The 24080-nt window shown below is 39.8% G+C and overlaps 1 protein-coding gene across 1 annotated transcript in view; it reads right to left on the bottom strand.

Moving 5' to 3' along the window:
- LOC103185112 (fer-1-like protein 4) overlaps positions 1–24080 on the bottom strand; it is a 64078-nt gene that overhangs the window by 33941 nt on the left and 6057 nt on the right. Inside the window, exons 5-21 of the mRNA XM_042346998.1 lie at positions 23355–23529; positions 22329–22515; positions 21548–21882; positions 19216–19324; positions 18325–18505; positions 16304–16424; positions 14793–14893; positions 14291–14378; positions 11238–11354; positions 9365–9517; positions 8145–8325; positions 6839–6963; positions 5033–5167; positions 3919–4092; positions 3398–3505; positions 995–1156; positions 201–387 (exon numbers count right to left, since the gene is read on the bottom strand). Of these exons, the coding sequence (XP_042202932.1) occupies positions 201–387; positions 995–1156; positions 3398–3505; positions 3919–4092; positions 5033–5167; positions 6839–6963; positions 8145–8325; positions 9365–9517; positions 11238–11354; positions 14291–14378; positions 14793–14893; positions 16304–16424; positions 18325–18505; positions 19216–19324; positions 21548–21882; positions 22329–22515; positions 23355–23529 (2639 nt within the window). The remainder of the gene's footprint in view (positions 1–200; positions 388–994; positions 1157–3397; positions 3506–3918; positions 4093–5032; positions 5168–6838; positions 6964–8144; positions 8326–9364; positions 9518–11237; positions 11355–14290; positions 14379–14792; positions 14894–16303; positions 16425–18324; positions 18506–19215; positions 19325–21547; positions 21883–22328; positions 22516–23354; positions 23530–24080) is intronic.

Genomic DNA, 24080 nt, shown 5'->3' with positions numbered 1-24080 from the left:
CTTAAATTTATCCTATCATATGTTGTATATTTTGTATATCTAAGTTTAAAATCGTAGTACAATAAATTGAATAAAAAAACGCAGAACTGAAATACATAATTGTAAAAAAATGTGATAAAATAACACTGAAAAGAATGATTCCCTCAGTACTGCAATTGTGTGGAATTGGGCTGAGATCTTGTTGCATATTTGATACTTACATTGTGGTATCAGTGTGGGACGTGGTTTCATTTCAGATTTCTTCTTGATGCTCTTTTTTAGGCCATGAATAAAGCGTACCAGGGACCCAACGGTGCACGTACCGAGAAGGGCAACACCACCAAACCGTCGCTGCTCGGTGACCAGAATACTGAGTGGTGGGTGCAGCTCAGTGTCCTCGGGAATGTCCTGTACCAAAAACATCAAATCAGCTACTATTTCTAGAGCCACTGGTTTCTGAGGCATGAAAACACTTCTTCACATGGAGGGTCGTGAATGTGAGATGCACTGCCTCGGAAAGCCGTGGATACCAAACTGCAATGTGTCTGCAATAATGCTAGATAATAAAAAGTAGTTCATGGACAATGGTTATCTCTTGTATATAAGAATTAACAGTGGTAACAGTGAATTAACTGGTAGCTATAGGGCCATTTTCTTATGCTGGTCATCAGGGCTTTTAACAGAGTCATTTTTCACATTTATCCAATGGAAAAAATGTATAAACTACACTTGCAGGGAAGCTATAGTTTTCTCTAAGCAATCTTGCTGGAATGGTGGCAAGCTGGCTGCTGCTTGTCTGCCCTGGGACCATCCTACCCATTGGGGCTGTGACTTGCAAGGTTAACAGGTACTGAGTGGGAAGAATTCAAGCCTCAGTAAAATCTGACCACCTGACAACCCTTTCTGAAACAGCCCTTCTCAGTAATTGCTCTTCAACGCTATGGTGTACATTTTGTTAAAATAACTGCAGAAAAGTAATATTGAGGTTAAACAATCTGTATAATAATTTACCTACCACTTTAAAAGAACCCAGCATTCTTTGAAAGTTTGGCTTCTGCTTGTAATTGTGAATTGCACACGACTCCAGTCTCTGCCCAGCGCATTCAACTGTTACCATTGGTTGGTCTATTGATAGGAAACCAATTTTTTGCATGTCTCGTAGTCCCCAGAATAAGACCTGGAAGTTAAACATTTAAATCAATTGATGGCTGGGCCTGGACACAGAGTATGAAAGTCACCCAATTGCTTCTAATCATTTCTGGATGAGAAGATATCCTAGATTCTAGACTTTTACCGAACCGTGATTCAACCTGTGGTATTTCCAAAGTCACGACTGTCAGAACAATGCTTTGAGTCTGTTGCTCTGGTTGTTATTGTTAACATAGGAAAAAGGTTAAGCAATATTAGTAATTTTATCCCCTTTTGTTGTAGTTAATAAACAGATTTTGTGTTATTTGGTTTTTCATTCTTCTAAATGTATCCTATTTGAACCACCGAGACAATTAGGAACAGTGTAATATGGGGGGATCAGATTTGATAAAACACTGTGGAATGAAGTTGCAATATTTTCCTGAATGAATTTGGGATTAGTTGATAGGGAAAATATATTCTGCTGGAATCCCTCCCGTAAATCTCACACCAAAAAAGATTTGCAAAATACTTTCAGTCACAACGCTACATCTGGGATCTTATTTGCTCAGAAAATCAACTAAGCAATAAAGGAAAAATGTTTGATAGATGACAAACAAATTGTCTACATCAACAACGTGCAATTTTATAGTACCTTTCATGCCAAATAACATCTCAAAATGCACTGCTGGAATGGTACGGGAACCCAAGCAAAGTGGGAGGGAAGTGAATGGAGGTTTAATCATAGAGGTATTTTTTTGGAAGGGTTTTCAAAACAGAGAGGGAGGGAATGAGATGGAAGGGTGTTATAATAATAATAATAATAATAATAATAATAATAATAATAATAATAATAATAATAATAATAATAATAATAATCCTTGCATTTGATATAGCGCTTTTCACGTCGGGAGGACGTCCTTTACAGAACACTGTAAAGTGAATTGACTATATATTTGTGGGCGAACGCGGCAGCTAATTGCGCACAGCAATGTCCCACAAACAATCGTGGATTGAAAATGACCAATTTATTATTGTTTTTGGTTTTGGAGGGATTATTATTAGGCATGTGGAACAAGTAAACTTGCCCAAGGTTTCGCCCTGACTGGAATTGAACTCAGGTCTCTCGCTTGCAAAGCGAGTGCTCTAATCACTGAGCTACAGGACTCCACAACCAGACTCCAGAGAACCTGGGCACAGTGACTGAAAGCTTGGTCACTGACGGTGGGTTAGAGGGGAAGGGGGTGCCAGGCAGAGGATAGAAGCTCTTGCACAGAGTTAGTAAGAAATTTAATGTTGTGACATGACCAAGTTACTTCTGTGTTTGTCCTGGTCATCATTTAAAAGTTGTATAAGTGATGGTCTGAGATCAGGTCACCCTCCAATCTACTCTCCCCATAGGAGAGCTATGGGAAAGCGAGAAATCAGGGAGAGAAACTCAAGGGTAACTTAGTTTGAAGAAAAGAGATCAAAAAGAAGGCAAATGTTATTTGAGGGAGGATATATATTTAGTTGGGAATGATGAGTGAGAAATTGACGATATAAATAAGAATCAAGGTTTTATATTTTCTAATGAAAGTAAAGAACGAAATTGCATTTTTACAGTAACTTTTCATGTTGAAATATCTCGATGCACTTCACAAATAGGCACTGTAATGTGTGGTAACCATTGTTGTAGGCAAACACATCAAGGATTTGTGCCAATAGGATACAACGGTCAATTAGTCTGGGGGAGTTTGAGACAGGACTCTGCACCCCCCACTCCCCCACTCTGGTTTTGAACAGTATCATTGGAATCTTTAATGTCCATCTGAAAACAAGCAAATACAACCGTTCCATATTTAAACATCAGTCCTGTTAACAATTCAGGACTCCTCTAGACAGTCAGACTAGCCTATGGGCTCAATATCTATTCATGCGGCTTGAACCAGAGGCAGAGTATTACCAAATGAGACATGCTGAATCTCTTGTGAAATGAGCAGGGTCTGCTTTTTTGAAAGAGGGGAGCATACTTTCTGTGTGAAAATCATGTTAGAAAACCTTATTGGTTTATGTACAAATACACAAATCAATGACATGAATTGTCTTGAGAGTGTCACTGCATCAAGCGTGTGTGAAATCTCGTCAAGAAACAAAATGAGGAAGGTTTAAATCCAACACATTTAATCGAGGTAGCGCAACCCATCAGGAATGTGACATACCATTTTGAGATTTCTATGTATAAAAATCAATTGCAAAGGCNAAAAAACTGACAAAAATGTTCTCAACACCTTATAGATCCAAAAGTCACCTCAATTTTATGGGTTTTCAATACTGGACGAATTTCGAATGGAATATTGAAACGGTGATCTTCATTTAATTTCATTTCCTGAGGAATAACATCAGCAGGAATTTGTGGCTGTGAAGACACATTGCAAACACAGTGTTAATATCATATACATTTTAAAATGAGGTGAAATTTGGGATTATTCATAACATGTTCATTATGCTAACTATGCATTAAGTTCCACAAGCCTATTGCCCCCATCCTGTCACTACATTTAACAGTAAAATCCTGTTGAGAGCTTTGAGATATCTCAACACATGATAAGGTGCTATGCCAAACGAAAGGATTATTATCATAAAGACCTAGACTTAAGCATCTTTTTTTCTAATGAGTATGACTCTGCAACTCAAGCTGTATAATTTACAGCTCAGAGTCAGGGAATCATCTTAGATTTAGCTTGCAAGCAAATAAACCCTTTGTTTGCTCCTGATAATCATTGGATTCATTTGATATTGTGTCAAGGACAACAAAAGCTTTGTGTTTACTTCACCAAATGTAGAATAGTCCAACTCGATGAGCTCAAAAGCTGCAAGCAATTCCCCAGCAGGTTTGGAGCCTCTCCAAATGTCAAAGATCTGCAGCGTAGGCTGCTTGTATTCATCCTTTTCCAGAGTGACAGTGGGAATGGCAAAACATTGACCGAGGAATTCAGGTGATCCCTGACAAATAAAACAATGCATTAGTCTTCTGGAGGCTTTAATGTAATAATCATTGCATTTAATACAACGCCTATAGTGTCAAAATAGCTCATAGGATTTCACAAATTTTTCTGTCAAGTGCAGCAACTGTATATTATGTAGCAGCCAACTTGTGCAATGTGCCATACACAGCCATCAAGGGAATGATCAATTTTAACCAGAGGATGGTTGGCCAGGACATCAGGAGAAACTCCTCAAAATGCAAAATACTGCAGATGCTGGAAATCTGAAATAAAAACAGAAGTCACTGGGAACACTTAACAGGTCAGGCAGCATCTATGGACAGAAGAAAGTGATGTAACGTTTCAGGTCGATGACCTTCCATCAGAACTGTTCTGACAAAAGGTCATCGACCTGAAACATTAACTCACTTTCCTCTTTCCATAAATGCTGTCTCACCTGCTGAGTTCCCAGCGACTTCAGGAGAAACTCCTCTCTCGTTTTCCCTTCTAGTTCTCTGAGACATTATCTCACATAGCAGAGTTGACCAAACTTTACTTTAGTCAGCTTTCTGTTCTGGCAAGTTAAAACATTATTATTTAGGGCTGAAACACATTTAGAGCAAGGATTCCTTTAAACTGTACAATTCTGCTGACTAACATTAAATGTGCAGTTAGACAAACACCAAATCGATATTTGTTCCTCAGAGAAATTAAGCTTTTGTGCGGTTTTCACACTTTTTCTACCAATCCTTAAACCAACTACCCTTAGTCAATGCAGTCTAATTATTCAGGAGAGCAAGAGGGCACACTGTTATTGCGTGACTGCACATCAGGGTTTTTTTACTTTGAGATGCTACCCTGTGTGAAGGGTGCTATATAAATGCAAGCTGTTGTTTTATTTCTTTAAACAAGTGCACAAGAGGCAAAGTACTTTCTGATGAATAATGTCTTGCACTCACAAATCTGTCGTGATCGAAGACCTCTATGCTGACAGCAATTGGATGTTTCTGGAACTCTTCTCTGCTGCCTTCAATCAAAATGTCATCAAATAACAAGGTCTCTTCCCAGCGAGGTGAACAGGTTTCATTAAATATCTGGAAGATGCAATTACATTTCATTTGTATTCTGTTTTCCCCTGTCTGGAGGGTAGAGAATTTACCACTAACTTTGGTGGCAGGGTCACACATGGAGTTATCTGTCCCATCCCTCACTCAACTCACAAACAGTGATGGTGCTGCCCTACCCCTGACTTTGCCTTTGCCTATTTCCCTGCTCAACCTACAACAAAGCACCCAGAAGAGACTGTGGATGCAAAGTACTGGAGTACAGCAGTCACTATTTGATACTTGAGGTTAGGGGCTCCCAATAAAAATGCCTAAAACATACATTAAAAACAAGCTAGACAAAAGGATACCATATGAATGTGGAACGTTCAGCAGTTTGGTTTGAGTTTAGTGATGGGTTTCTGCTTATGTCAGATACTTGAATGTCCAAAGAAAATACATGGGCTCCCAGCCCCAGCTCAGGTTCAGCCAGTACCATAAAGTACTTTAGGACGTCCTTCCAATGTGAAAGCAGCAATATAAATGTAAAGTTGTATTGTGTGGTACAAATGATTTTCCACTGATCAGTAAATGTATTGACACTTGTAGTGTGAGTTTCTTGCCAATTATTGCTAAAATTACTGATGGTCAGAGAATTAGTTCCATTCTAGAATACATTAGAATACATTAGAATATACAGCACAGAAACAGGACATTCGGCCCAACTGGTCTGTGCCGGTGTTTATGCTCCACATGAGCCTCTTCCTGCCCGTCCTCAACTAAGCCTTCAAGCATAACCTTCTATTCCTTTCTCCCTCATGTACCTATCTAGCTTCCCCTTAAATACATCTATGCTATTTGCCTCAACAACTCCTTGTGGTAGCATGTTCCACATTCCCACTAGTCGCTGTGTAAGGAAATGTCTTCTAACTTCCCTATTTGATCTATTTGTGACTATTTTATATTGATGGCCCCTGGTTTTGGTCTCCCCCACAAGTGGAAACATCTTTCCTATGTCTACCCTATCAAAATCTTTCATAATTTTAAAGACCTCTATCAGATCCCCCCTTACCCTCCTCTTTCCAAGAGAAAAGAGTCCAAAGCATGTTCAGCCTTTCTTGATAGGTATAACCTCTCAGTTCTCTTTCATTTGCATCAAAAGCAGCCTTCCTCTCAAGAAAGGACTCCAGGCCATTGAATGCTTTAGGAGAGATTCAGTGAATAGGGATTGCAGATGGGAAACAAGTTCAGATTCCATCTGGCCTTATATCACCAGCAATAAAAAAAAGCTAAGATGAAAATGTGGTGCCCACTGGAACTCGGCAATAATGCCAGCCTCCTGTCAAGGGTTACCACACCATTACCTGGCACCTAACTAAAATGTATGACTATCGTTTACCATAGTAAGTCAACATCCACACAGTTATACATATATGCCCCCACCCCCACCCACATACAATGCTTGTCCTTTTAATCTTACCCTTTGTTGTGTGGCATTGAGTGTGTGTATGTGTGGGGGTGGGGGGGGTGGGAGGGGCATATATATAATAGTATATATATTAAGACTATGGATGTGGCAAAATATATAAGTGAGGCAACTAACTATTGGCTGCTTGATCAAATGGATTACTGGAGTCCTGTGTCTCCACTGAGTCATAATACTGAATGAAAGATTTAAAGACCTTGCCATAAATACTAACAGAGATTTATACCATAGCCTACCTTGGTGGATTGACAATATGTAGAAAATGTCACTCTGGCAAATGGATCTGATAGCCCGGTTTCATCTGCTGCGAGTAAACTTCGGGCCTGGTACATGTGAGCCCTCAGCTGGAAGAAACTCTGCACTGTTTGATGAAATGTACATTGAGTTAATATGTGTATCTTAATTTTCTCTTAATCCAAAGCATAAAATACATTTGGGGCAATTTTCTGATCATTGATGGGTTTACAGACTTTGAATATGTGATCTTATACCTAACCAGATATCATCTTGCATTGGTCAATAATGTTACCGATCTTGGTGCTTTGCTTATAATGGAATTTTCTTATTGTAAATAACTTAGACAATGGTCAATAACTTTACCGATTGGAGGTATATCTCCTTTGAAGTGGTTGAAATGGGTATGTGTTGCATTTCCCAGCACTAACCTCTCTCACCTTGATGAGCACAATATTCACCAAAAGATGTCTAGATTCTTTTCTGTACCTTTAATTAAGACAGCATATAAGGTGTCCGGCTGGCTGAGTAGCACTCTAGGCTCTGAATCTAAAGGTTGTGGGTTCAAGCCGCACATTTGAGTCTTTGAGCTCATAGTCTGGGCTGACCTTCAAATGCAGATTCTATCCTCAAATTCCCAAATACCAAAATGAGTTTTTCACAACTACATTCAATGCCATTAGGTTCTTCATGATATGAGCTGGTCGCAAAACCAAATGGAACCATTCTATGACACGTTTATTACAAAAATGTGTTTATTACAAACAATAGTAGGTATTCAAAGCAATTTCAAGGCAGCAATCCAATCTCATGGCAATAGCATTTGCCCTTGCAGTTTATGATTCTATTCAATATAAATGTATTAATGTCTTATTCTTATACCCCACAATCCATTAGTTTTTATTTATTCTATTTATTATAAATATATCTTTATATTTATTGTAAATTTATTCATTATAATAATAATAATAATCCTGGCATTTGATATAGCGCTTTTCACATTGGGAGGACGTCCCAAAGCGCTTCACAGAACACACTGTAAAGTGAATTGACTGTATATTTGTGGGCAAACGCGGCAGCCGATTGTGCACAGCAATGTCCCACAAACAGTCGTGGATTGAAAATGACCAATTTATTATTGTTTTTGGTTTTGGAGGGATTATTATTAGTTGTGTGGAGTAAGGAAACTTGCCCAAGGTTTCGCCCTGATTGAAATTGAACTCAGGTCTCTCGCTTGCAAAGCGAGTTCTCTAACCACTGAGCTACAGGACTCCACAAAGCGGATATAAATATTATAAATATAGTTACCTTCACTAACTAGACGGAGAGGTACTTTGCTTCTGGCCGTGCTCCCGATATCTGCCATTTCTTCATATATGGGTTTGTATCCAGCGGGCAGACTGTTGAGACAGTTTGTTATTTTGGTAGCTGCTCCAAACCACATGCAAACCTCTAATCTGACCAACATGGTTCTTTGGACTCCTGGCATCTGCAAATTAACCAGAGAAGATCTGCTGAATAAAATGAAGTTAGGATCCCCCAAACACACTCCCCACATCAAATATGTGCAGTTGTATAACATTGGGAGTTCCAAAGTACTCTGCAGGAAAATGTTGGTGTTGTGCCTTGTGTTGGAAATAACCCCTTCAGATGAAAAGTGCATCTCCTTCAGAGAACTCCATGTGCTTCACACTAACATGGGAGACCTCAGCCCTGTCTAGACATTGGACCGGGGCCAATATTTCAGGGGTCTATACATACATATCAATATGTCGATATGAGACATCTCGAAGATGTGATAAGGCACTATATCAAATTATTATTATTTATTACATGCAATTATGTAAGCAATTACCATTCATTTTTCCCAGCAAACACAAACTCCAGCCTTTTTAATCTTCATGAACAGAACTGAGCTTGCTTACCATTCCCTTGGGGGAAATAATTGTCAAGTCTGAGGCCGACAATATACAAGCTGTACCAACACTGAAATGAGAGTATGCAACATTCAGTTCCATTTGAGTATGCCAGCTCACCTGATGTTACAGTGAGTAAAGGCAGTGACTGTAAATGTACCCAGTAGAGGTAGATTAAGGGGCAGAAATTTACAGAAATCCAGCTTCAAAATGAAGGCTATATTTAGGAATTTGCTAAACTTTGAATACTCTAAAAATAGTTTTTAGAACACTATTTGATGAAAAAGGATCTGTGCTCCCCCACAGCCAAATTTCAATCTAGAATTGTGAAGTACTAATAGATTAAAAAAGAAAATTAAAACTGGTTGAAAGACACTCGGCACACAAGAGAGTTGGCATCTTATCACAAGTGAAGGTTCATCAGTAGTGCTCCATTAATTATTTCATATGCTAATTACTTTACAACAAACCATTGTTGGTTTTAATTTCACTCTGTATGTAGTTGTAAGGACTAGAGATAAATGAAATAATACACCATTACTAAGGCGTGGCCACAACTTGCAAGTATTACTGCAGTCATTCCAAACAGCGCTTACGATCTAAATATCTTACCTTCAGAAACAGAGTTTGAGGTCTTCCACAATGCTTGCCTCTTTCGAATTGTGAGATTGAATATATAATGTCCTGAGTGTGCACACATGTGTAGGCAATCCGTTTGCCACCACTCAACATCCAGATGAATACATGAGGAATAGTAATCTGAGGCTATAAAGACAGGGAATGAGGCAGAGCCAAGGAATCCTAAGGACATAATAATCTTTAAAAACTCTAAAAAAAAATAAAAAACAATAAAACAAATACAGCAACAACAACAACAGTAACTTGGATTTATATAGCGCCCACCACACCAGATGGCGTCTCAGAGAGCTTTACAGTAACAGATCCCGGGGCCGAGCCGGGGGAAGTGGAGGAAGGTGACCAAAGGCGCGGTCGAAAAGAAAGGTCTTCAGCAGAGACCTGAAAATGGGAAGGGAGGGAGCAAGACGAAGGTAATGAGGAAGGCAATTCCAGAGCCTTGGGGCGTAGTGGCTGAAGGGACGGCCGCTGATGGTGGAGCGGAGGATTTGGGGGACAAGGAAGAGGCCAGACCCGAAGGAACGAAGACAACAGGTACTGTTTTGAGGAGAGAGGTCAGAGAGGTAGGGAGATGCAGAGGTGTGGAGGGATTTGAAGACAAGGGTGAGGATCTTGAAGTCGATCCTCTCTGGGATAGGCAGCCAGTGCAGTCTGGCAAGGACTGGGGCAATTGGGGAGCGGAGTTTGGTGCGGGTGCGGGCAGCAGAGTTTTGAATAATCTGGATTTTGTGGATGGTAGCAGAGGGGATGCCGGCGAGGGGGGGGTTAGAATAGTCCAGCCGAGAGGTGACAAAGGCATGGACCAGGGTTTCAGTGGCTTTCGGAGAGAGCTATTGGTGGAGACAGGCGATGCGTCGGAGGTGGAAGAAGGCTGGTGAGGGACCGGATGTGGGGAGAAAGGATAATTGGGGGTCAGGAAGTATAGGCAGAGAAGGTTCATGGCTCCAGGGTTTATAATAGAAAAAGTCCTAAAACCAACCAACTAGATAGCACACAGTTAACCTGGCAAGTATAATAATCCGTAAAATTGTTGAAACCTGCCTAATTGTTTTAAAACAATGCGATCAAAATTACAAAATGTATTTGTGTTCCTTAATTATCAATGGCAACAATTCAAAAATGGTAACGACGTTAGGGTTTGACAAATATATTTGAAACCTGTCCTTCATATCTGGGTTGGGGATAATCCCTGCAGATCAAGAAAGCCTCTAAACAGGCCACGGAGAAATTTTTTCAGTATCTTCATCAGATCCTCAGCGGTAAACAATTTTGAAGTATAGATTTCAAGGTTGTTCTCGCAGCTAAGAATAAAATCTTGCTATCTTTTTTAGATAGCTGGTGTGCAAATTGACTGTGGGAAGCCTGAGGGAGAAATCATTCTCCCAAAGTCTAGCAAATGTTCAGTCTCAAACCTGTCTGTAAGGATAGTTTCCAGTTGACAAGGTGTTTAATATGAATAAAAAATCAAAGCTAAGGAGAAGAATGTGTTTTGGAATTTCACAATTTTTGACTCCATTAAGATCTGTGGTCCAGCTCAATTTGATTCAGAAAGCTTCCCAGTAAGTGAGGTCTGTTTAAATATACAATCCATATTTCTGAATCCAATATATCTGGACAGATGGGAGGCAGAAATGCCACATTGGTCTCAATGGCATGGTCTGGAATGTATCAAATGTACTGTTAAACTAATGCCATTGTGTTCATGGTAGAAATCCTCTTGACTTCTTGTGAAGAGACTGTATCAGTGTGATCGCATGTTACTATATAAAAAAACAAAGATGACAATGTCTAACAAACTTCAAGAAGGTGAAATTTCCCTGAGGCAATGTCTTATCTGACAATTCCTTACCTCATCAGCCCACCAATACAGCTCTTTCAAGATATGTTTGGCTTTGTGTAAGAGTACTTGTATAGTCTCCCTGCTCAGCTCTTTCTGTGATGCAGCTGCCATTTCAATGACATTTTTCTGCGGCAGAAAACAAATGTCATGCTTTTAATTAAACTCCTTGTGATTTTGGTAAATGATAAATCATGGACTAGAAAAAAAAGCCTTTCCATGTAGCAATTAATTGAATAAATCTGTACATGAAGGTCATCAAGCTCAACATCTGATTTTGTGAACACAAATACAATAAGGTTGGATTCCAGTGGAGTTCCAGGGAATTGTTAATTTTTCAACATTAACACCAATTGTACAACTACGATTCTCTTTTATCATTGCACCATTACAGCACCATCCTAGTTTAATTCAACACAAGTTTGCATCTATATTGCCTTTAACATCAGGAGGACGTCCAAAAGTGCTTTCAAGTTAAAAAACCAACCTGTCCACTCCCTCTGCTCTGTAGGCACTGGCCTGCTCCACTATTCAGCCATTCTGGCCCACCCTCTGGAACTCCATCCCGGAGCCCCTCCGCCTTGCCCACTCCCTTGTTTCTTTCAAGGCTCATCGCAAGAACTTCCTTTTCAACCGTGCCTTTGGTCATCTTTCCTCCTCCACGCCCCTTGTGACCCATCCCTCTTTGCTCCAAACCCACAGCTTGGGGCCAAACACCTCATTCTCCAGCTACTTGGGACGTCCTCCCAAAGTGAAAGGCACTATATAAATGCAATTTGTTGTTGTTGTTTTGTTCAAGTGGTTGGGGAAAGAAAACTTCTTGCTGATAGATCAGAACCATGATGACAAATTTTATCTTAAACAAATTGTACTGATGTCTCTTTACCGGTTACTCTGGGTATGAAGCCATTGTAAACAGAGGTGTAAGCTCCAAATATCAGTGAGGGCTACAATGCTGGAGTTCAGCACTATTTCAGAAGATAAAGCAGTCTCCTTTCCTGTATGCGAACTTGTTATGGGAGCTTTCTCAGCAAGTATTACAATCGTCAATCTACCTTGAGATGAAAATGACATAATAATCTGTGTGTAATGTGTTAAGGAGGAAGTTTCAAATTACAGAATATCCTGAAAGTGTAGTCACGTATTTTGTAGGCAAATGTGGCAGCCAATTTGCACATAACAAGTCCCATAAACATTCACTGGAGTGCTTAGAGTTACCCAAACAATAATCCTCATCCTGCCCCGTTGTCGTCTTCATCCCCCACTCCGCTATAAGGCGCTAAACAAATGTAATTTTGTATTGTATTCTTTAAACCGGCACCCAAATACTGGCATCTGTGCAGCAGAAGAACTAGAAGTTCCACTAACCATCTTAATTATGACAGAGATGGGCTTTTGGATGAAATCATTGTAACAAGGACAGTGGATATTCATCCACAGCAGAAGGAAAGTCCCCCATGGCTAGCATTGTGATATGTACAGAGGCAGAATGCCACATATTGTCATATCACATACTGTATTTTCTATCCCCAAGGCAGGCTAAATCTTTGGTATTTAATCTCATGAGACCTGATATTTTCAACCTTAAACCTGTTTTATTAAATTTTAAAATCATTAAGTTCATTTTTAGTTTCCGCAGTGTTTTTTCAAATTGTCATGCCAACCCACTTGGCCAATTTTAACAAGTGTCTTGATTATGTAAGAAAAATCTGCTCTAGTTAGGATGTTTTCCTGAATAAATCAGAATAATTAAAAGCAGCTCTAATTTTAATCTATGAAATAATCTAAGAACAAAGGATCCGTTCGGATTAAAAAAAGCCCTTCAGCCCATTTGATCTCATCCTTCTAGAAATCCACCCTATTGTCCAACTAACACAGCATCAAGCTTTTTTTTTAAATGAGTCCAGTGTCCTGGCCTTAAGCAATCTTTCTGGCAACCTGCTGCAGTTGTTAATTACCCTCTGGGTAACTACATAGTCCTGATCTTACCAGAAATTGCTCTTTGCAACTCTAAACAACAACAACTTGCATTTATATAGCGCCGTTCATGTACTGTAGTGTCCCGGAGCTCTTCACAATGGCGGAGTCTGATAACCAACCAGGGGTAGAGGGAGGAGGGAGGTGACCATAAGCACGATCAGAAAGGAAGGTCTTTAGGCAGGGAGCGAGGAGGCAAGGCGGAGGGATTGAGTGAGAGAGTCCTCACTCAATTGGGGTCCCCTTGCTCGACTGTCTTGGTGCATCCGAAAGTATTGTTCTAGGTTTATTTTTTCAAACCCATTTAAAACTCTGCATACCTCTACAAGGTCCTCTCTGAGCAAGTCTTCTCTCAAGACTGATGAGCCCTAGCTTGTCTTATTGTTGCTCATTGCTCATTCCTTTAACACTGGAGATCATCTTCTTTGATCTCCTCTGCACTGCCTCTAAGGGTATGGACACTCCCATGATGTTGCAGTGTCAGACTGTGTGCAATAGGGTCTGTTCAGAGCACTGTACAACCTGAGTATGATGTCTGGGAATATAAACGCAACTGATTTATTCATATAGCCCTGTATCCTGTTTACCTTGCTGCCTCACATTGTTTTGATAAAGAGTCAACTAGATACCTTTCAGTTTCCCCCTTGGCAAGTTCTATCCCATCCATGGAGTACATGTGTTTCATATTCTTACTTCCGGCCTGCAGTACCTCACATTGATCTGTTTTAAACTGCATTTGCCAGGTATTAGCCCATGTATATACCCTATCAAGCTCTCTTTGTAAAACCTTTGCTACCTCCTCTGATTCTTCAGTTCCACCTACCTTGGTGTAAGCCACAAATTTATCTGCCTTACATTGGTTCTGTGAATCCAGGTGATTAATATATAATAATAATAATAATCCTTTCAAATGATATAGTGCCTTATCGTCAAAGAATAAACTGTATAAGGAATAGGAAAGTTTCCAATACAGACACTTGAGGCACCGTCGTAATATCACCCCCCTCCCCGCCCCATTTTGACCTAGCTCCCCTAACAGTGGCTCTCTGCTTCCTTCTGTGACCACTGACAAAATGAAAATTACTCACTAAGTACAGGTCCAGTGATCTTTGTCTCTTCCTGTCCAGTTCTGTGGGTCTTGACATCAGGAGATTTTTAGAAAATGTGGTGAACTGGCTGTCAGCAAGAAAGCAAAATTATTTTAAATTAAACATAAATGAAAGTACTAAATATCAATTAAAATACTACAAATAAATGAAAGTACAAAATAAATTAAGGTATTAAACGTAACATTGATGTGAACTCAAAGAGTAAATTGCTGTTAACATATCGCTTTTCTACTTACAAAGATCATTGATCTCACCCAAACATCCAATTAATTCCTGGAGACAAAAGTTAAACGAATAAATGGGTCACTGAGATCTCATTTCTATCTTCCTTAAAACGCCAGTCGGTGCCACAATACTATTTAAGTTGCATCGCTGGGGTTCTTTAGGAATCATTGGTTTGAAAGAAATGGTTAAGAATAAGTGCTTGTCTCAGACCGCTGCTGTTAATGTTTTGGGGCTTTAGCGAATGCTGCAGACAGACCTGCACATTATTTTCAGTGCTTCAAAGGTTTGATGCAGACTCTTCACAGTGTCTGGCTTCTCATTTCTCAACATCTTTTCAACTTCCTGGATATCTTCTTCCTGCCAAAAGGAAATAAACCTGATGCATGTATTTCTTTGTGTTGCAACATGCATTTAACAACATGTCCAGTATTTTCATTCAAGAATGGCCATCAACTCACCAAACTCTAAATTATAAATACTCACACCTCTCTCACTGCTAGCAGCAAATAGGTGTTTTTTTTTCCCCTCAGCTCCTCTCCCATTTCATGTGGCAAAATGTAGCATCAGTACATGGACAGGACACATAACCTGCTTATGTTCTAAATAAGACTCGTCACATTGCCTCTTATTCTCAGTTATTCTTACTTAAGATTTCAAGACTATGCAATTATTAATTTCCTTCAGTCCTTTCTTCCTGCTAAAAACTACAGAATTTATACCGTGTCCTTTTTTTTCTGGGATGTAATGCAATATAAGCCAACATCACAAGGTCTTCCGTGTTACAAATTACGTTAATGATCTTGTCTTATTTTCTGGCTGCTCTGTATTTTATCCATCCCACATTAAACAACTCTGTCACATAATCAATGGATTCAAAGTTCAGTTATAAGACAATAAATTGAAGGCTTGGGGGTTATAAATTGTTGTAAATTAATCCTTTCCTTTGTTGACTCTTACTGATGCACAATTCAACCGGAGCTGGTAGCTTTGAGTTACAACAACAACAACAACAACTTGTGTTTATACAGTGCCCCTCGTGCAGGGTAGCGCCCCAGAGCACTTTTGTCGTACCTCATCATGTGACAACCTAGTCAGTGGTGTTGAAAACGTGCTTGAATGGAAAACATTGAGCAAATGGTGTCTCTTGCTGGATAAAGTACCTCAGGGTGTACACTATATCTCTTGTTTAGGATGAGATAAAGTGGACTGAATGTGATTTTGTGGATCTCACATATGTTACTCCAAACTGTGAAAAATCTGCTTCGAGGTGACTTTGGCTTGAAGATGAGGTATCGTGAGTCAGTGTGATTTACATGCATAGGGGTTCGGGCAGGAGATGTGCTTTAATACCCAAGGTACTATTCCTGACACAAGCTACCCATTTACACTGTAGATTTCCCGTTCAAGCACATCCTCACCTCCAGTGAATGTCGACTAGTTATTCACCTCCTGAGGAATTATTCCTGAGCCCAATCCTGTCTACCTGCACTGGCATTTCTCAGAAGGTGTTGTATTGCTAGAAATGAGGAGGAACCCTGACTGATTTTCGTCTTCATTGGCCTAGTGATGCAGAGTAGTCATCACAATGACTAAGGAAGAATAGTGACAGGAGTCAACAATATATATAACACCCTGGTCAATAGAACTATATCGGAAATTTCAATGAATGGATTTTAGCAACAACAGAAACAACAATTTGCACTTATATAGCATCCTTTACAAGGGATAGTATGTTGGAGCACTCAGCAAATTGAAATACCAACTTACCAACACCTCTGCGATCTGCTTGATTGCATTTGAGACATGAAGCCTCCAGCAGTGGTCCTCCCAGAAGCTCCAAACAGAAACACAGGGTTTTTCATCTCGATATGGGATGCAATAGAAAAAGCTGCAAAACAGAATGTGCAAATTAGATTGCATCACATTATGAGACACAAGCACAAGATTAATCAAGGGCATTATGGAAACTGTAGCTCTCATCCACCTGAAGCAGGTTTGTCACACAGATGGCTGTTATTTCTTGTGAGGGGGTTGCTTTACAGAGACGTCTTTATCTGGACAAAATGCAGAAGGTAGAAAATTGTTACATTGGCAAAAAAAAAGAAACCGGTCTGAGCAGACGCCCTGAATAATGTTGAGTATAAAAGGTTTTATATCACTATTTTGTGGGACTTGGTCTGCCTTTCACAAACCATGCTGGTTTTCCCTGATTTATACTTACAAATTTTGGCTCACGGGTCACAAGATCAAAAGAGAGGTTGGGATAAAGGTGGTCCTTTGGTCCATCTCTCCAGAACTCCCACCCTCCAATCCTCCTCACAGCATCAAGCTGTTTTTTGAATGAGTCCAGCATCTTGAGCTCAACTACCCTCCCTGCTAACCTGTTTCAAATGTTAATTTATCTCTCACAAAAGAAATATTTCCTGGGGTGGTGGCCTGAAATTCCCCTTTGCAACCATCAACCTATTTCTTTTGTTCTGCTTTCCCAGAGGATCCAGAAACATTGTTCTGAGTTCAATTTAAATCCTATTTAAAATATGATGTACTTGTGTAGGTCCCCTCTGAGTCTTCTCTTTTCATGATTGAAGAGCCCGAGCTTGCCTAATCATTGCTCATAGCTCATGTACCTAATACTGGGGATCATCCTCGTTGTTTTCCTCTAGGATCTGGGCAGTTCCATTATTCTAGTAGCAATACAATACTCTAGGTGTAGCACTGTAGAGGCTGAGTAAGATTACTACTAATCTGAACTCAACTGATTTGTATAACCCAGCATCCTTTTTGCCTTGTTTATTGCTGCCTCACACTCTTTCAACATGGTCACTAGTGAGTTAACCAGCAACCCTACATCTCTTTCAGCTTCTCCCTTGGAATATCTATCCCATCTATGGAATTTATGTTGATATCTTATTTTTTCTACACACAGTATCTTGCATTTAGGTATCAGCCTGCCTCAGTTGGAGGCACTCCTTCCTTTGAGCCAGAAGATTGTACTTTCAAGCCCCACATAGGAACTTTGAACTCACACAGACCAGGCTGAAACTCCGGTTCAGTGCTGGACGTTACTGTTCTTGTGATAAGACATTAAATGAGGTACTGTCTGCCTATTCAAGTGGACTTTACTCTGCAGGATGTGTCCACTCTCACACCAGCCTCTGTGACCCTAAGTATCACCCCCCCACCCTCATCTGGCTCCACACCCTCACAGAGGAGAGTGTTCAAAATCCTCATCCCTTCAAATCCTCCTCGCCCACCTTAGGAAGGCCTTACTCCTTCTTATCTCTGTGACCTGCTGACGCCATATCAACCTTTCTCCCTCAGGCTCAGCCAGAATTTTCTATATTTTCCTTTCTTTCCTTCAGTTGCATTTCACATCACTTGATGTAACGTTTTAAAGAAACAAATTCCACATTTCACCTTTCATCTGTTTTCAAATAGTGTTTTCTATTTAATCACCCATCAAAATCCCCTGATACTCCCAGCATTTGTTCTGCCAAGTGCATCTGTGCTTTTAATTCTGACCTATGACTTGTTATTTTGTTTATTTGTTGTTGTTTTTTTTCTTCCCTTTAACGACAGAATCTGAAGCTTTGGATTCTAGAAACTCGATATCTGAGCCAGGTTTTACTCTGGTTTTAAAGCGACAGCGAGTATTCAGCACTTGTAACAACTTCTGTTGTGTTTCAGAACTGGGTGACACACTAGCTAGCAAATGTCAGTTATTGTGATATTTTCCAAAATAATGGTATGCTTTGAGCGTAAAGTACAACGAATGTGAAAAAACTAACCTTTCATCTTTAGTTTCAATGGGGTAATGAGGTGGGGTGATCGAGTGACAGGGCTGAGTCTCTTCAGTGTCACTTCTCTGATCCTCCTCCTCATCCTCCAGCAGAAGTTCCGCCTCTTCACTTTCCGCCCGGGCCTTTACCTTTTTCTTCTCTGTCTGTGCACTCAATTTCCCATAATTGCCTTTGGAAAAGAATAACACTTGTAACAAGACCATAATTCCCCCGCTTCACCTCGTCCTTTCCCCCACCTCAAGGGTTTTCCAATTGGAACCCATCCTTTTGAGGTCAATAAAATCAGCAGCGTATTTTTTTTAAAAAATCCTCATTTAGGAATAGAAGGTAAACATAAGTCTCTCTGTCTCCGAGAAAACCTTTCTGGCAAAACTAGGTGATTCAACAGTAATCCAAGTCAATAATGATAAGGTTAACCTGTCTCCAGCTTCCTAAGCACCACTCTCCACAAATTCCAGACCATCTAGAATTCTGCAGCTCACAGCCTCTCCCACATTATGCTCCATGGACGCATCATCCCCATCCTTGTCTGGCTCCATTAGCTCCTTATCCTCAATGGATCAACTTCAAGATGCTTATCCTTATGTTTAAATGCCTCCATGGCTTTGCACCACCTTATCTCTGTGGTTTCCTGTGACCTCTAATTATTTCACAACAGGCATACAGATTATAGGATTTGTGCTGAATTGCTTTATCTCAGCAAAATAATGCAAAACAAGCTAATATCACAGGACTTTTCCTGCTGAAAAACTTGGAACTGAATTTACAACTTGCTCTAAATGCTGCATTGTTTAAATACTTCCTCCAAACTTGGTCACTTAGAGATATACTATGAATGTTCATGGTACTTTAGCAAGGAAAGCTTTGTTGATGTCTTACCAATTGACACTTCGAAGCTGATTGGCTTTGAGCCCAGGCTCTTGTCTATCATGGTCCCTTCCAGAAATGTGACAAAGAGGAGAAACTCTTTTTTACTCCCCATAAAATCCTGAAGACAGAAACACTAGCATTAGTCATTCTGACATCTTGCCATGTATAACTGATGATAGCCCCAGTTAATGGTGCCCTGTTAATGGAACAATTAGGACTACAGTATTAGCTCAGATAACCATTCAATCAGGGTACATTGTGTGTTAGTCACTTGTAAAGAATGAATAGATAAAAGGATGAGTGCTATTGGATTGCCCCCATTACAACGTTTCTATCATGAGGCAGTATACTATACTATCATGATCTTTTCTTTGTGCCAGGAATGTATATATTGCTTCCACTGGCCAACCACAATTAACCTTTACTCATGTGTTCCCTTATTACTTACTACTAACCTCAAGTAATCATCAATAAAGACAACAACATCTTGCATTTATATAGTTCCCTTTACGTGGGGTAGCGTTGGTTCGGAGAGCAATCTTCTTTCAGAGGGAGTTGTTTAAACCAGAAACAACCTTTGCTAAAATACTGTACTCTCATGGTTTTATTATGATAATATAAAAATTATAATAAAATCTCACATATTAGCCATAGCTCTATGTAAACCATTTTTACTCAATGAGCTCTAATATGTGATGTTCTCAAATGGGATTCAATGCGTCAATTTCACTGGTGAATAGCCGGTTAATTGATGAGATTTGCAAAATAGCTAGTTGCTTGCTTATGTGCATTTCAGCACATATCAAATGCAAGGAGTATTATTATTATGATGATTTACAGATACTACATTGTAGCTAAAACAATAAGAGACACCACAATCACCATCACTTTCTCCCACTCCCACACAAACACGCCACACACACACACCACAGTCTGGATGTATTGACTTTCACTGGGGTATTTAATGTGTCATGTTGTTGTCTTCTTGTCACCCAACATCCAAATATATTTTCTAGCTCGGTAGAAATCAGTACAATACAATACGTCAGGAGACATCCCAATTGCAGTCATTAGCAGGTAATTTTTCTTCCCTAATGCTGCCACTCCAATTACCGCCCTGGTTGAGATCAGCTAATTGAGCACATACCAGGAGTGAAGCTTGACCTTTCCTGCACTCCAATTTCACACTAGGTAGTATATGTTCCTGCATATCTCAGGAAATAGTGAGAATTAGGTAGTGGCTTTACCAACTGAGTCATTGGAGAATTATACAGAATGATGGTGCCTGGAAGCAGACCATTCAGCCCATCTGATCTGTATCTTGAAGGTCAGATTATATTTGTTAGAGATTATTTTTTAGTCTTCCTTGGGTTACTGAATACTGAAAGGTAAGGTGAACAATACACATACAGGCCACAATCAACATTGCTCATGTGTTAATTGCTAGCAGATCCACAACTGTGGTGTGAGAACCACTCATCTCTGATTTTCCTTATATTCTGTAGCCTTCTGCCACACCACAGATGACAACTACTTCACTTAAACACATAAAGTGGCTTCATCTTAAGCAGACAACTAATCTTTTTACATTTACGGATTTCACCTTATGAAAAGTGAGAGCTAAGTGAGACACTGAGTTGTCAGTTTACACAGTCACAAGATCATTTGAATGGCCTTTTGTGCCCATTTGATGCCATCTCTCTCCACCCTATATGTCTGAATGGTCATCCTAAAGTCCTCTCCTTAAAGCATCAAGCTGTTTTTCAAATGAGTCCACTGTGTAGGCCTTAACCATCTTTCTTGGTAACCTGTTTCAATCGCTCATTACCTTCTAGGTAAATAAATACTTCCTAATATCTGTGCAGAAATTGTCATTTGGTGCTTTAAACCTGTGTCCTCTAGTACTACTATCTTGTTGCATGCTATCTGATTGTTCTGGGTTTACTTTTTCAATCTCTTTTATCTGTTACAAATCGCTATGAGGTCATCTCTGAGTGTGTAGAACTCTCACCTCTGGCCAGAAAGTTGTTGGTTCAAATACTATATTGACACTTGAGATCATAGACCAAGCTGAAGCTGTGGTGCAGTATTGGGGGGAGAGTGCTACATTCTTGGAGAGGTAGTCTTTCAGATGAGCCATTTAACCCAGGGTCCTACCTTCTTGTTCAGGTGGATGTTTAACATCGACCATGACACTATTTAAAAGAGTTTCTTCCAGGGTTCTGGCCAACAATCCTCCAGAAATAGTGTTAGAAATGTGGAAGAGCTGCCACAATGTAACAAAATATTGGCACAGGTTCAATGCGCCCAATGTACCTCCAGTACCTATGTTCCTACGTACCTCAGGAAGAGGATGAATGTCTTCAATTTCTATCACTACAGAAGTTGGCTGCTCCTGGTTCTCAATGTCATTTTCATCCTCAGTGGCTTGGATAGCTTTCAGTTTGTGCTTTGACTTTTTTCTGATTTTTCCGAAGAGATTTTTGGACTTCTTCAATTTGTTTTTAGAGGTCGATGTTCTCAGGGTCCTCACTTCTAGAGCCAGCAGCAAGCGTCCTCTGTAATATGTCCCCTTGCCAAGGCCTTCATTGACATTTTGCTGCTCATCTCTCACTGTAAAATTCTGAGCAGAGCCATAGAGATTCACCCACGAGGGGCCGAAGGTTGGCAGAAAACCTATTGACAAATTGCATTTCAAAATATGTGGGTTTGAGGATCGAATCTTTGTTATATTCACCTCTGTGGCAAAGCACATCAGCACATGTAAGACAAGTTACATTTGGTTTGCCACTAGCTTAGGACAAAACAGAATGCTACATCTAATGAAGATTTAAATTGTGAAATGTTAAAAATCAACAGCCCGATTAATTTGTAATACACTAAAAGGATGTGATGATCTGGTTCCTTCGCTGAGATGCCAGAGACCATTCACAGTCCTTTTATATTATCTCCTGCCCTGCCTCAGAAGAATAGTTCTCAAACAAGGTAAAAAGGTAGTGCAGATTACAAACATCCGCTCCATAGATAAAGGCCCAGACATAATTGGTTTTACGATTTGGAAATATGACTTCTGTTAAACAAATAAAAATGTCCTCATAGCTTTAGTGTAAAAGGTACATTACCTTCTGGGCCATCATCAGAGATCTGATTTAGAGTGAGGAAGTGTGTAGCCAGGACTGTGTCCCCTATGCTTGCTTCATCCTGCACCTGGATTTTGATGCGTCTACATAATGGTGGGAAAAGCTGCATGAAAGTGATTTTTTCATTCCAGGCAGGATTGGTCGTACATCTCATGACAGATGTCTCCTCCTAAAGAAAGAAAACCTTTGTCATTTGGATTGGAGGCTTTGTTTATTGCCAAATATGTATTTATTTTATTATCTGCACAATGTGTTGGTAGCACTCTAGCCTTTGAATTGGAAGGTTGTGGGTTCAAGCCTCACATCAGGACTTTAACTCACATAATGGGACAAAAAAGAGCAACTTGTCTATCAGGAAAATGTATCAGTTCATGGGTTACTCAATCAAGGCGATCTTGATAACCAGGCTACACAGACATTCACGGATGTAAAATTATGAGGGGCAAGGCAATTTTTGATTTACATTTTCTAATGTTAGCTGTTTTCTTCTGTGTTTATGACATTGGAAATGCTGTAATATCAGGCTCTGATCACCCTGAACAGCTCTTCAATGATAGCACCTGAGTAACACACTTTCAATGTAATCTTGCAGTTCAGTGGCATTACTGCATTAGTGCATTAATGAGCATCAAGCTAATGTGTGAGTGCAGCTCACGTGTACGTTTTGGCCTGGCTATCCAGATTCATTCATTAGCGCAGCTATTTTTGATCAATTCTGGGAGAATTCAAGCCACTTAAACAGTTAGTTTTAACTACCAATAAAGTGACTTTTGAAAAAAATTTCCATTTTAAAACTAACAGCTTGATACTGTGATGTTGGGGTGGGTATTCCAGAAGGATGAGATCAAATGAGATGAAGGGCCTTCTTTATCTCTTGTGATCTTGTGATGTCTGTAATGTTGGAATGTTTCAATAGTAACAAATGTTTCAAATGTTTCAAAACTAACTAATAGTGTTAGTTTTGAAAGACGATAAACTTTATCCCATCATGTATTACACAGAGTTTACCTGCTGATCAACAAATATTACACACACTTTGGGGTCAATTAAAACCATGTTGTTTCCTATCAGTTTGGCTATGATTCCAGAGTTCATCTTTGGAAGCCCTTCTGCCTTGTAAATCTTAATACTCCATAAAGACCAACATCGCTCTGCTGGAATCCCTTTAGGAAGCATGAGATTCCTGGAATAAATTAAGAGATATTAGTTACATACACAACGATGCTGAGCAAGGAAATGAATGCTTAAATGTGCACCTTTATATTAAATGAACAGTACAGACCTTAAACATAGCTCCCATCTTCTCTCATGCTTGCCTTCCCCCTCCCCGCTTCAATAACCATTCACATATCCTCTAGGTCTCAGGCACATCTTTTCTTTCTATAATCTCCCATTTATTGCTTTCTTTTGTCTTGCACCATCAACACCTCTGATCTCATCATCTTCTGTCCTCCACCTAAATTTTTCCTTTGTCTTTCTTTCCTGTCCCCCTTCTCTGCTTATCCTTATAATCTGCTCCCTTCCAACATCCCCCAGTTCTGACCAAAGTTCATTCGACCTGAAACTTTAACTCACTTTCCTCTCTACACAGATTCTGCCTACTGAGTGTTCCTGGCAACTTCTGTTTTTATTTCAGATTTCCAGCATCTGTAATATTTTGCTTTTTGATTACGTGTATTACAGCAGGTTCAGTGTGAAGCTCGATTCACACTAAACACTGCTAATTGTGATGAT

Source organism: Callorhinchus milii, unplaced genomic scaffold, assembly GCF_018977255.1.
Source record: "Callorhinchus milii isolate IMCB2004 unplaced genomic scaffold, IMCB_Cmil_1.0 Scaffold2, whole genome shotgun sequence".
Taxonomy (NCBI): Eukaryota; Metazoa; Chordata; class Chondrichthyes; order Chimaeriformes; family Callorhinchidae; genus Callorhinchus; species Callorhinchus milii.
This window is presented reverse-complemented; position numbering and strand designations above follow the sequence as displayed.